Raw genomic sequence first — 12576 nt, forward strand, 5'->3', positions numbered from 1 at the left:
AGCATGAGAACAGGTGGTGGGAAGAGTGACAGGTACGGGACCCACTGAGATTAGGGGGCTAGGGGTGCAGGGAGGAAGGAGAGACTTGAGTGTCTGACATTTCACGGTGGGAGGAGCTGAGCCAGGGAACCAGGGCTGGGAGTGGCTAGGGAGGGGCCCACAGCTGGAAATGCCAGCCAGCTGCCTCCCTCCGTGATCTTGGACGGGTCTCTTCCCCTCTCAGCCTCAGTGACCCTGTGAACACAGGGTGGGTGGCCACTCTCATTCCTGGTGTTCCAGAGCAGTGTGACCCTAAGGCCTCAGTCACAGATGGGAGCGGCATATACAGACCCCAGGGTTCTGATTCCTACCCTCCTCTGCCCCACTGACCATTTCAGTCTTCTGGCATCCTCATGTTCCCGGGAGGTGGCTTTGGAGGCAGGCCAGCCAGGGGGGTCTGTCCAGAACCCCTCCTACTGTCCACTGCTCTGCTACAGATCTATACTAGGCCCATTTCCCATAACCTCCTGCAGATGCTGATCCCAGTGTCAGGCTCAGATGAACCCTGACCCTGGTCACAGAGCATTTCTGTGCACAGGGCACACACCCCTTTTGTTCTCTTGGCAGACTTTGGTTGACAGCCTACAAACATGCCAGGTACCGTTCCAGAGCCGAGGACGTAGGCACAATTAAGATGGAAAATGTCCTTGATCTCACGGAGCTGACATTCTGTGCAAAACATGTGGTGTGTTTGTGATACACATTAAGCAGGAAAAGTGGGAAAGGAGGATAGCAATTGTGTATGGGAGTGAAGACTGGAGGGCTGAGGAGGTAAATGAGTAAAGAACTGAAGGGGGTGAGGCAGTGAGCCATGTGGACATGTGGGGGAAGAGCATGCCAGGCTGAGGGAATAGCCAGTGCAAGGAACCTGAGGTTCAAGCATGGAAGGACCATTGCTGGAATGGAAAGAACAGGGAAGTGGAAGAAGACAAGGTCAGAGAAGTGGGGAGGGGGTAGGGTGAACCAAGCCCAAGCCTGTGGAGAGGTGAGGCCAAGGCTTGGGGCAGAGGTGAGGGAGGTCTCTGGAGGAGAGAGGGAGGTGCCACTGCAGGAGGAAAGGAAGGAGGGAAGGAAAGAAGGAAGGGAGGGAGGGAGGGAGGGAGAGAGGAAGATGGGAAGAAGGGAAGGAGGGGAGGAGGGAATGAAGAAGGGGAGGGGGGGCGGGTGTCGTGGCGCCTTATGGGGCCCTGATCTGAGTTCTGCTCACACACACAGTCCCTCCTGTAACCACTCCCTGGCTGGACTCAGGAGGGACATTTGTGCAGCTCAGGGGGCCAGGCTGGGATGTGAGCTAGAGGAGCTCTAGCTCCTCTCCCACTCTCCTAGTCCCAGACCAGCATGGACTGGCTGTGTGACCCAGACAGGACCCTTCCCTTCTCTGGGCCTCAGCTTCCCTGTCTGTACAATGAGGCTTGGATCTGTTGGTGTCTGGGGGGCCTCCCAGCTCTGACTTCTTCCAGCACTTCGAAGCCTCATGTCATGACCCCATTACTGTCCCCTGCCCCTATGCCAGCTGAGGCGGTGTTTGAGATGGGGACAAGAATGACCCCCCCAGGCCCAGGCCAAGCCCCTCTAGGGCTTTGTCGATGAAGGTTGGGTCCTCAGCCTGGTGGTCCTGGCCTTGGGAAGAGCCCCTAACTCCCTGTCCAGCCTGCTGCTCTCCCACTCTGGGCCTCCGAGGGACAGACACACACAGGCAGCACCCAGGTCTGGCTGGTCTCATTGTCCCTCCCTCAGATGGGAGAAGCCATCTCGGGCTGGACCTTGGTGTTGGCACCCTCAGAGGGAGAAGGCTGTGGCCACTTAGAGCCATGAAGCCTTAGCTTGGCTCTGCACCCACCCCTGTGCTTAACCCACAGTGGGAATAGGTGTGACCCCCACCTCCCATGTGCTGCAGGGCTCATAACTGTGGCACCTAAGAGCACCGACAATGAGGCCAGCCGGCCCAGATCCAAATACCGCTCTGCGACTCACTAGCTGTATGACCTTAGGCAGGACAGGAGAATAATAGCTCCCACCCCCCACAGCTGCTGGGATGATGAAATGAGTTATGCCTGGCACATGGGGAGGGTGCGTGTTGTTATCACTCTACACCGTCTCGGGGTCCTCATGTCACCACGCCCACCTGACACCCAAGGAATCTGGGAGCTGGGGAGGCTGGCTCAGTAAGGGGTACAGAGTAGGTATTCCAGTCCATTGTTGATATGATCTCTGCCGGGTTTTGTTTGGTCTTTAAATTGTGAAATATATTCTGTAAACATATGTATAAAACATACAGGTACAGTTAAAATAACAGTAAAACATTAAAAAACAAAATCTCTAAATACAAAAAAAAGCCCAAACACTCAAGTGCCCCCTACCGAGCTCTGGCAGGTTATTGAACCTCTCTGGGCCTCAGTTTCCTCATCTGCAAAATGGGGGTCATGTGGTCCAGAGGAATGAGGTGCTTCAGGTTTGTTACGCCATCAGCATTCCACTATGATGGAACACGTTTACCAGAGTTCACGGTCTCCTCTTGGGTCTGTGTTCAGGAGCCAAGGTGGTGGGGGGAGGTGCTGGAGGGTGTGTGCAGGGGATGCTCTGGGCTCAGTTGGGGGCCTGGGTGAGTGATGGAGCTCAGAGGCTGAGAGATGAGACACACGGTTCAGAGCCAGGTATGCCCAGGCACACAGATGAGGTCATAAATCTAGGGCTGAGCCTTTGAGTCCTCCAGGGACCCAACAAAACCCTTGTTGGCTGATGAAAAGGATTCCTCAGATCAGGGTTCCAACAGGCACCTGGAACAGCCCTGCCAGGGCCAGCAAGAATGTGTTCCTGCCCTCACTGCTCCGCCATAATCCTCCACCTGTGTCCTGGCCTCTGGTCCCAGGTTAGGGGACATTAGACCAAAGATAAATTCCTAACAGAGGCCCAGTGCCAAGGCAGGGGAGACTGGATGGTGGAGACTGGTTGGAGACACAGGAGACAGTCTAGAGGTTGGATGTGCTGAATTAGAGGGACTTGTGGGACATCGTGGGAAAGGCACGAGCCTGGGCTAGAGAAAGAGCTTTGAAGCCCAGGGTGGTAGCTGAAGGCTTGCAGTTGGATGAGGTGCCCAGGGAGAAACGATGGAGCCCTGGGGAGCACCCATGTTTTAGAGACGGATAAAGAGCAGGAAGCAGCCAAGGCCCATGATCTCCCAGAGCCCCGGGAGCCCGAACACTCTGGGGCCTTAACTGACCTCTGCCTTGGAAGCCGGTTCCTTCCTTCAGGTGGTTCAGATGGTCAGGGCAAGTGAGGGAAGCTCACGCCCTCCTGGGCAACGTGGAAAAAAGCCCTAGAGACCCTCACTCCACAGCACTTCCCTGTACCACTGAGTCCTGCAGCTTCAGGCCCCAGCTCTGGCTCTGGCAATTTCTGATTCCTGCCCTGTCCTCAGCCCCCTGCCCTCTGGATGACAGAGTGCCCAGGGCAAAATCCTTGGACCTCTTCTCTTTCACCCTCCCTCCCAAAATGATTTCACCAGCCTTTAAATACCATTATATGCCAACAGCTCCCCAAATGAGATCTCCAGCTCAATCCTGTCTCCAAGCTTCAGACTCCCACAGATAACCGCCTACTGGACAGATTCTCATCCTGCAAGCCTGCTCCTCCCACACTCTTTCCTATCCCAGCAAATGGCAAATTCAATCTTCCCATTGCTCAGGCCCCAAACTTTGAAGTCATTTCTGCTCCTTTCACACTCCACATGCCAGCTGTCAGCAAATCCTATAGGTGTTATCTGCAAATTATATCTAGAATCCAACCACCTCAGCATTACACCAGTGGTCGTCTGACTGTTCTCCCAGCCTCTCTGCTTGCTCTGACTCAGCCCTACAGTCTAGTCTCAATACAGCAGCTGGGATGATACTTTCCAAAAATGAGCCAGATCTTATCATTCACTCCTCTGCCCGAAGCAGTGACCCCAAGGCCCCTGCTACTCTCTCCTCTATTCACCCCCTTTTGGCCTGGTGGCTCTGCTGTCCTTTGAAGGTGCATATGGCATGTTTCTACCACTGAGCCTTTCGCCACGACTGCTCCCTCTGCCTGGGATGTTTTTCCTCCTGTGCCTAATACTGTGTCTATCAATAACCAGAGAAAAAAACAGTATGAAAAAAAGAGATGAAAAGGTAATAAAAGATATTGGTTATATACTCATCTAAAAAGCTTTAAAGGGTGTTTTCCTGAGGCAAAGTATAAGTACTTTGCTCGCCCCATGCCCAGGCTCCTGGTTTGGGGATACACACTGCCCCCTCGTGGCCACCATAGGAAAAGGTCTCATCTTCTGGGGGTATTCTCTACATTGGGACATGGTATATAGGCTTCCCTCCCACTTGTCCTGACCTGCTGGGCCACGCAGTCTTAGGGACTCCAGGATGAGCTGTGTGAGCTGCCACTGCTCTACCCGTGGAGTGGGGAGGACACAGGTTTTGGGGTCAGACCTGGTAGGAATTTCAGATCCCCAATTCACTGAGTGGTCTTGGGCAAGTGATTTAACTTCTCCAACCTTGTTTCCTCATCGGGAAAATAAGGATACATACTTTATGGGGCTTTGAGGAGTAAAAGAGATGAGCACAGTGCTTGGTTTATCAAAAGTGCTCAAAAGCTATTAGAAGCTATTCTTCTATTAGAAATTCTTGGGAAAGTGTGGGTAGGTGAAGACCCCTGACTCCCTCCCCCATGTGGTAGGCTTGTGGTAGGCGGGGGGTAAGGGGGGAGTTGACTGAATGCCCCAGACCTTGCCAGAGCAGCTTCATGACTGCTCTGTTCCTTCCCTCCCTATGCCCTGAGAGACAGTCCTGGGACAGGCTCCAGAGGCTTGACCATGCTGAGATGCCACATGACACTGGGAGACCCTCCCTACCCACTACCCTCCCAAAGGCTCGGGGCAGGAGGCAGGAACTATCATCCAGCTGACGGGTGGGAAAATCAATGCCCGGACACTGGAAGCAAACTGCTCAGGCACAGAGCAAGTTGAAGCAGCCAATTGAGGGTGCAGGCAGTTCAGCCGAGTTCTCTGCAGCAGGGTCTCCCAAGAGGCTGTGTGCATGAAACCTGGGGCTGAGGGCAGCCTAAACCACTGGGAAGGACTCCAAGGGAACTGTGTGGGGAAGACAGCTCCCCCTTTCCTGAGGACGCAGCCCCTCCTGGCCTAGATTGGGAAACCCAAGGCTTGGATTCCAGTTCTGGCCTGACACACAGCCCTTAGAGCCCTGTCCCTTCTGGCTAGGCCTTTCTAGACTGGGGTTGGTTTGGCTTAGAGAATGTCCTGGGGAATCTGTGAGCTCTCAAAGGCCACGGGAGATGGTATGGGACACCTGTGCTGAGGCCACGTGGTGAGTCTGGGAGGTAGAACTTTCCCGATGGCTGTGGCAGGTGTGTGAGTGAGGAGACTGATGAAGAAGGCAGGTCTGTGAAGGGGAAGATCTGGCCTGGCCTGGCCTGGCCAACCCTCTCCAGTTCTGGAAGGGGAGGCACACTGGCAGGTTTTCCTTAGAGAACAAGATCTCCAGGCTCTCAGGCATGAAGCAAGGCCGGCACCACATGGGAAGGACTCCCCCAGACCTCAACTTCAGGAGCCAGTGTTTGAGACTCTGCATCTCCCCCACAAGACTGACATTCCTTCTTCCCCTCCCCTGGCCTCTTCCCCGGCCTGGACAGGCCCTGTCCAGGACAGGATCCACAGCGGCTTCACACAGAGCCTGCAATTAGGAGGGCTGCTTTCATCTCCTTCCTGCACACAACCTCCCACCACATGCCAGACTGTACCATTGCTGAGAGGAGCCAGCCCTGTTAGACAAACCAGAGGGAATTCCAGAGTTAAGAACTTGGCCTCTGGAAAGCTCTGGCCCCATGAAGAAACTCCTGTTGGAGGAGACTGTGGGGCTGGAGGGGCAGGAAGATACCACCAGATTCGTAGGGAGCAAAAGTAGGGTCCTGATGCCCACTGGCTCCCTTCATGTAAGGGGTGGAAGTGTCTTTCCCTTTAGCCCACACTAAATGTAATTTACTTTGATGGGTAAAATTTTGTCTAAAGCCACTGCTTACTGAAGAATCCACCAAACACATGAGAAACAGCTTCCCTTTGCTGAGGGGTCTGAGTTCCCTTTGGTGATCCAAGGGGGGCTAGCTCCCTGCTGAACCCCGGCAGCCTATCCTACCTCCTGGATCTCCTGAACCCCTTCCCTCTTTGCAGGAGCAACTCCCACCACCCTCTTCCTCTCACTTGGATCACTCTGGCAGCTCTTGGCTGGGTCTCTTGACTCAAAGTTAGCCCTCCAATCCCTTTTACACACTCTGCCTGAGTAACAGTTCTAGGAACAGGGTGGGAAAACTAAGGTCATGGCCAAATCTAGCCTGTTTTTGAACAACCCAAAAGCTAAGAATGTTGGTTTTTTTAAAAAAAATTTCTAAAAGGCTGGAAAAAAATAAAATTATTTTGGGACATGTAAAAATTCTATGAAATTCTGATTTGGTGTCTATAAAGTGTTATTACAACAAAGTCATGCTCATATCCCCTCATGTACTATCTGGGGCTGTGTTCACACAACGGTGGCAGAGTTGGGTAGCCACAACAGAAAGTCTCAAGTATCTGGCCCTTTACAGAAAACCTTTACCAACTCCTGTCCTAGGTCATCAATCCAGCCATGCTGCTCTCTGCTTAGGATCCTTCAGTGGCTCCCGGTGGCTCTCTACAAACTGACCCCTGTCTACCTCTCCAGGTTAACAACTGTCTCTCCAGTTGTCTGCCCCCTCTGGACAACTAATCCTTCCTCAAACCTCCCACAAACCACAGCCCTGGGCTTGTCTCATGCCTTTTACCTTTACTCAGCATGCCTCTCTCCTACAAATGGCAGTCTACCATCTCAAGACTCAGCTCAAATGCTTCCTTCTGTTTTTGTTCCCCATCCAGGGATCCTTCCCCTAAGCATGAGGGCTAATCCGTTCCTACCATGCCACAAAAAACTCCTGGTACAGCCCTTCAGCTTTTAATAAACAGACTAATGATCTATTTGTGCCAGTCCAAACAATTTCATTTTATTTGTTCAGGTATGTGTCCCCCACTGATTACTAACTGCTGGCATGGTTAGGGACGCAAGCATTCAGCAGAAGTGGCCTGCTTAGCATTCTAATTTTTCACTTGGCTGGTATTATGGAGAAAGAAGATGCCTATGTATTTTCCAGCTACTATAAACTTCAGCACCTATAACAGACCAGGCACCTCCATATACGTTATCTCATTTAATCCTCACAACCCTGGTGAGTTAGGTGATATCTCCACTCCACCAAACAGCAGCAAGCTGTTACATGGCAGAGCTGGAATCTGAGATCAGGTCTCCTGCTTCCTGCTGATTTTGAGATACTCTCAATGTACAGTTCACCCACTGAACTCACTGCTTGAAAGAAGTAACAGATGCTCATGAGCTTCCTGTTGGGTGTGGTGCCACTGACCCTCTGCTAAATGGGCTCAGATAGAGGTGGTTTTGTAGCTCTCCATCTCTTCCCTCCAGTCACCTGTTCCCACTGCTGTACATCATGTCCTTCAAGGCAGATCATCTGGGTCAGGACCAAAGGGCAGCCCTGCTCTTCCTAGTAAAATTAAGTGCCAGGTTTGTGATGTCACTTCTCAATTCTCCTTCTGTTGCTCTGGGGCTTGTGGCTTGTTCTGGAGAAGGAAGCCTTTGGAAGTCTGGCCTCCATACTGGAGAGGTGCCAACGCAAAGAGAGTCAAACTAATGTAACTACTGATGTACCTGCCTTAAAAGGAGCCTGAAGAATGCCTCCAGTGGGCTGCTGGCATAAGCCCTGGACTGTCCACATGGTTTTTTGAATATTCAAACAGAGGTCCAGAGCTCAGAGACAGGAAAAGCCAATATGGCTGCTGCAGGCCTGGGAGAAAGCAACAGAGGAAAGGTAAGTGTCCCAGAGACTCTTTCTCAACCAGAGAGGAGGAGTTAGGGCTGCACTGGTCAGTACACAGAGGCTGCAGTGTGAAACTGGTAGAAGGAGGAGCTCGCTCTATGTCCTCCACCACCACAATGGATAGGCTAACCCGTCTGTCACCACACAGGCTCAGCGATGTGCTATAAGAGGCCCTCCCCTGGACTCCAAAAGATGGAATTCTGTAAAGTCACCTGACCCCTCTCCTAGGTCTGGAACTGATGGTACTGAGGACCACTAAAATAAGTTCAGCTAGGTAGACCTACGAGAATTTTTGACAAAAGACTCAGCTAAGACAGCTGGGTTTAACCCCATGTGTGATTCCAGCTGTGGTGTACCAATTCAATGTTTGGTATTTTGGATTGAGAAGTTAGCCTATGTCTTTCCAAAGATAGTGATCACTTTGGATTAAAAAAACGAGGTGCACCTGATGCTGCAGGCATTTTCAGGAGGAGGATGGATAACTGGGACAACTGAGACCATGACTAAGTGACATTTTCAGGCTAAAATTCTGGTTTGACTAAATCAAGCCCCATGTTCCCCCAATCATCAGAGCGATCACAGTGGTGGTGTGAGGAGCCTCTGCAAATACGACTGAATCACTAATGACCGTCCAGTCAGAGACAAACTAAACACTTTATACAGACAGAATAGAGGACAAGGGGATTTCTGACACACTCATGCTTTGGATGTATCAGTTCAAGACAGTATGTGAGCTCTGAGTCCACCAAGCAGTTGGGAACAAGCATGATTTATCTGCTGGCAAAGTTGTCTCCACCCCACCTAATCATTCTTTTTTCTAAGTGCATCTTGATCACCTCAGTCCTGGACATCAAAGTAGTCAATTACTGGCTCCTTGGCTATTTTCTGTAAATTACTGCTCCCAGGATTCCTGAAAAGCAAACACAGAATGATCAATCTTTTCTTGCTTGGGGGAAACAGATTCAGGTCTTGGAAAGTTCAGGATCAGCTGATTTACCATATGTGAAGCTTTGATAAGACAGTGGGGTCCACATGAGCTGGTAACTGTTGAAATTTGGTGATGGGCACACAGGGGTTTATATTAATATATTATATTAATAACATTCTCTCTACTCTAAAAATTTTCCACAATTAAGTCTTACAAAAAAAATACAGCAAGCAAAGGAAAAAAAAAGATAGCATGTCATAAACAGGCCAGTAACTTTACGTCCCCCAGGTGGTACTGGACACAGCTGTGGAGTAACATGAGGAAACGCAGCTTGTGCTGCTGGGAGTCCAGGCCGCCTGCTTCCAGGGCTAGAGCAGGGCTGGTGCTGGGGAGCTACACGGCCCCAGTGCTCCTGGCTGAGGCTGTGCCCAATGGGCAACACCTAGTTGTCCCGTCCAGTTCCAGGGGAACACAGATGGCTAGGATGCTCATGGTGACCTTGCAAACTTCCCTACCCAGAGGTTGTGTGTAGGAGGTACTGCTAGGCTTCTGTGTGGAAGGCCAGAACAGGAGGAGGGACCCCACTGTGTTTCCCAGCAACTTCCAGCAGTGTGGCCTTGTCACAGCAGGGCAGCTGGCCCCCTCCTGGGAAGGGAGAGGAAAGGAAGGAGGGATGAAGACCCCTCTCTGCTCCTGTCTGAGAAAACACCTGCCAGATTTGCTGCTTGCCAATGTGGTTTTCTTTTCTCCTTAAACACAAACATATGTTTTTGTTGTAAAAATGTTTCAAACCATATATAAGCAGACAGAGCAAAACATGAAAGTTCCCCCCTTCACTGTCAACTCCCCTCTAGAATCCCATTTCCATCTCCAGAGTAACTGTTGTGGACCACATGATGTCCCTAAATCATGTAGTGTGACAGACTGAATCCTTTCCCAGTGTCACCACCTACACTGTGGAAATTATGGCCAGTGACTGTGCTCCCTGGAGGGGAAGTGGGCATTACAAACATCAAACTTGGGACCCCCCTGGAATGAACATATGTGTCCGACATCTCAGTCAAACCTTACATATCTGAACACAGCACCCCAAAGCCAGGCCCAAGGAGGCCGCCAATGGCTGGTGCAGCCCAGAGCATTCAGCCCCTGCTGGCTTCTCTGAACAGACAGGGCTCTTTGGAAAGCAGCTGAAGAATCCTTACTTGTCTGTCTGATGTCTGTGGTGAGGAATCGGTGGTGGAGGCCGTGACTGTATCTCCTTTTCAAGTACACCTGTCAGCGTGGTAGGAGGACAAATAGATTTCCCTCTAATAAAAGTAAGAACACAAAGTATTGAAAAGTTAGAACTGTCTGTGGAGAGAGGCAGACAGCTGGAAATCCAGTCCGAGACTTTCACTGTGACGCTGCGGAGCACTCTCTGATATGACCCGTCTCCTCTCAGGCACGGTCAACTTTGCTTAACCCTTGTCCCTTTCACCCACCTCTGCTGGGCCTGCTACCTGCTTCCTCTCATCTCACACTTGAGTTTTTTTTGTTGGGAGGTTCTTCCGACTCCCCCTGGTTCTGACAGTGATCTTAGGTCCTACTGTCCCCTCCTGGCCCACACTACTGCCTTGGTTTCCTCTAATGGCAAACACTGTTTACAGAGGATGCCTTGAGTCACAGGTCAGCATTCTTTCTGTTTCCATCATGCCAGGAGGACACAAAGGAAAAAGGGACAGATGTGATGGGCAGGTACCCACTCCAGGCCCTCAGGGTCTGACATGGATTGTATCCTTTAGGTGTGTCTGGCCTTGGGATTGAGGCATGGGCTTTACTTTCTGGTTTGGACCTTTAGATCAGTCAGAATGGCTGGCCCGGAGGCAGACTTTCCACCTCATCTTCCAAGGAAGGAAGGAAGGAAAGCAAATATTGACCAGCCCTGTTTCCCAGGTCCAGCTTGCTCCACCGAGCAGTTCCTTCTGTAATGGCAAGATTCACCCACCTGACTGCAGTGACCACGACGTTGCGCTTTGGTTCACTGTCATAGCTCACGCTCTCCAGGCCGTACACTTGGGCCAGGTCGTGGATGATCCGGCGGTGGTCTCTGTTCATGGGAGGGAAGCAGTGGCTCTTCTTACTATTCTTTCCCTGTATTGAGGGGAAAAGATGACTGATTGATAAAAATCATCTTGAAACAGGATATGTCCACAGAGGTCCTTCCCACCATCCCAGAACAGCCTGGGTCAATAAAGAGACAGCTGAGTTTTGGAGGCCCACAAGCACACAGCATTTCACTGACTGCTAAGCAAGCCGAGGGTGTGGGAGGATGAGGGCTGATGCACTTCCTTCATCTCCTCTGTGAGCCACATGGTAGCAGTTGGCTGGGGTTAGAGGAACAGAGGGCAAGTAAACTGAGACTTACACAGACAGTACAATGGTTCCTCCTGTGGGGCCCGTAACTGGGGAGTGAGTGATGTTCTCAAGAAATGACTAAATAAATTGAAGACTTAAGAAAATCTCACTTCCTATAAAAAGTACATTCTATGCTAAAAATCATGAGTGTACAGATACAGACACGCAAGCACAGAAATACATTTGCTCAGGCTTCCTATTTAGGAGGGGAACAATGGTTCCATTTTCTCCTCTGTGTTAGTATCCTGCTGGGAAGTGGGAACAGAAGGGAAGGAAGGGGATGAGGGGATGGTGGGAAGGAATCCTATCTTCACTAGATGTGGAGCTAAAGTAGCCACCTTGCCCTCACCCACAGGCCCCTGAATGAAGAGGGAGCCACCGAGGGGCTGGCTGCCTCCAGGACAGCTTCACTCTCTTGAAGGAGTCTGTGCCACTACCCATTCAACTTTTCATCCTCGCCCAATGGTTTCTCTCCTGCCTTTGGGGGTATTAAGAACCAGTGTGTCCCATTATACAACAGCCCTTCAGAGATCTGAGGACTGAGCATGTCTTCCTAAGTATCCCTACTGAATCCCCTTCGTCCGGAGTTTCTTCACCCATTCTTAGGCACGGAGCTAGGATTTTTATTTACATTTAATATTATTGCAGGTATCTTTTCTGAACCAGGACAGGGTTTCCATGGATGTCATCATGGATGGGCTTTTGGGAAAGATAAGGATCCTCAAGGCAGCTGTGACTTTTTCCTATAACTACTTTATACTGACAGTGTTTCTGGGACTTGACTTTTTTATCAAGCTGGCCTTAGAGACATGTACAGCTGGATGTTTTGAACTTCAACCTTATTCACGGCCTCCACAAGGGCTTCCATTTCCTTCTCAATGTCGCTGACAAACTTTAAGTCCTTCCTGAAATGAGAAATAACCAGTTAATTTCATTTGTTTCTGATCTTCTGAGAATCCCTTCTACCCACCCTCTGCCTGTAAAGTGCAGGCAGTGGACAATGTGGGCAGAAAACCTGCAGAGGTCAGGAACTGTCAGATAACAGAAGGTTGAATGTGATGGAACAAAGGAAGAGAAAGTAAGAAAACAAATATGAGAAAAGGGAAGATGTAAGGAGAACTAGCCACCAGAGGGCCAGGAGACTGGAGGAAAATAAGACTTTTTACCACCCAAGTGAGGACCACCCATGTGATTAAGACCTGGGCAGAGAGACGTGGAATGCAGCCAGAAATCCTTCAATTCAGGCTAGTCCAGCCCCTGGGGGGCCCTGACTC

The 12576-nt window shown here is 50.8% G+C and overlaps 1 protein-coding gene across 4 annotated transcripts in view; it reads right to left on the reverse strand.

Annotated features, from left to right (window-relative positions):
* NFX1 (nuclear transcription factor, X-box binding 1) overlaps positions 1-12576 on the reverse strand; it is a 106838-nt gene that overhangs the window by 20312 nt on the left and 73950 nt on the right. For 2 of the 4 annotated variants that reach the window (XM_059072774.2, XM_059072772.2), the window contains exons 21-25: positions 12141-12207; positions 10893-11038; positions 10111-10215; positions 8817-8890; positions 7070-7947 (exon numbers count right to left, since the gene is read on the reverse strand). In XM_059072774.2, coding sequence (XP_058928757.1) covers positions 8818-8890; positions 10111-10215; positions 10893-11038; positions 12141-12207 — 391 coding nt within the window. In that variant the 3' untranslated portion in view covers positions 7070-7947; position 8817. Of the gene's footprint in view, positions 1-7069; positions 7948-8816; positions 8891-10110; positions 10216-10892; positions 11039-12140; positions 12208-12576 lie in introns of those variants that run through there. The other 2 variants (XR_010841952.1, XR_010841953.1) reach the window with 2 other exon arrangements.

Source organism: Kogia breviceps, chromosome 8 (assembly GCF_026419965.1).
Source record: "Kogia breviceps isolate mKogBre1 chromosome 8, mKogBre1 haplotype 1, whole genome shotgun sequence".
In the NCBI taxonomy this organism is placed as follows: domain Eukaryota; kingdom Metazoa; phylum Chordata; class Mammalia; order Artiodactyla; family Physeteridae; genus Kogia; species Kogia breviceps.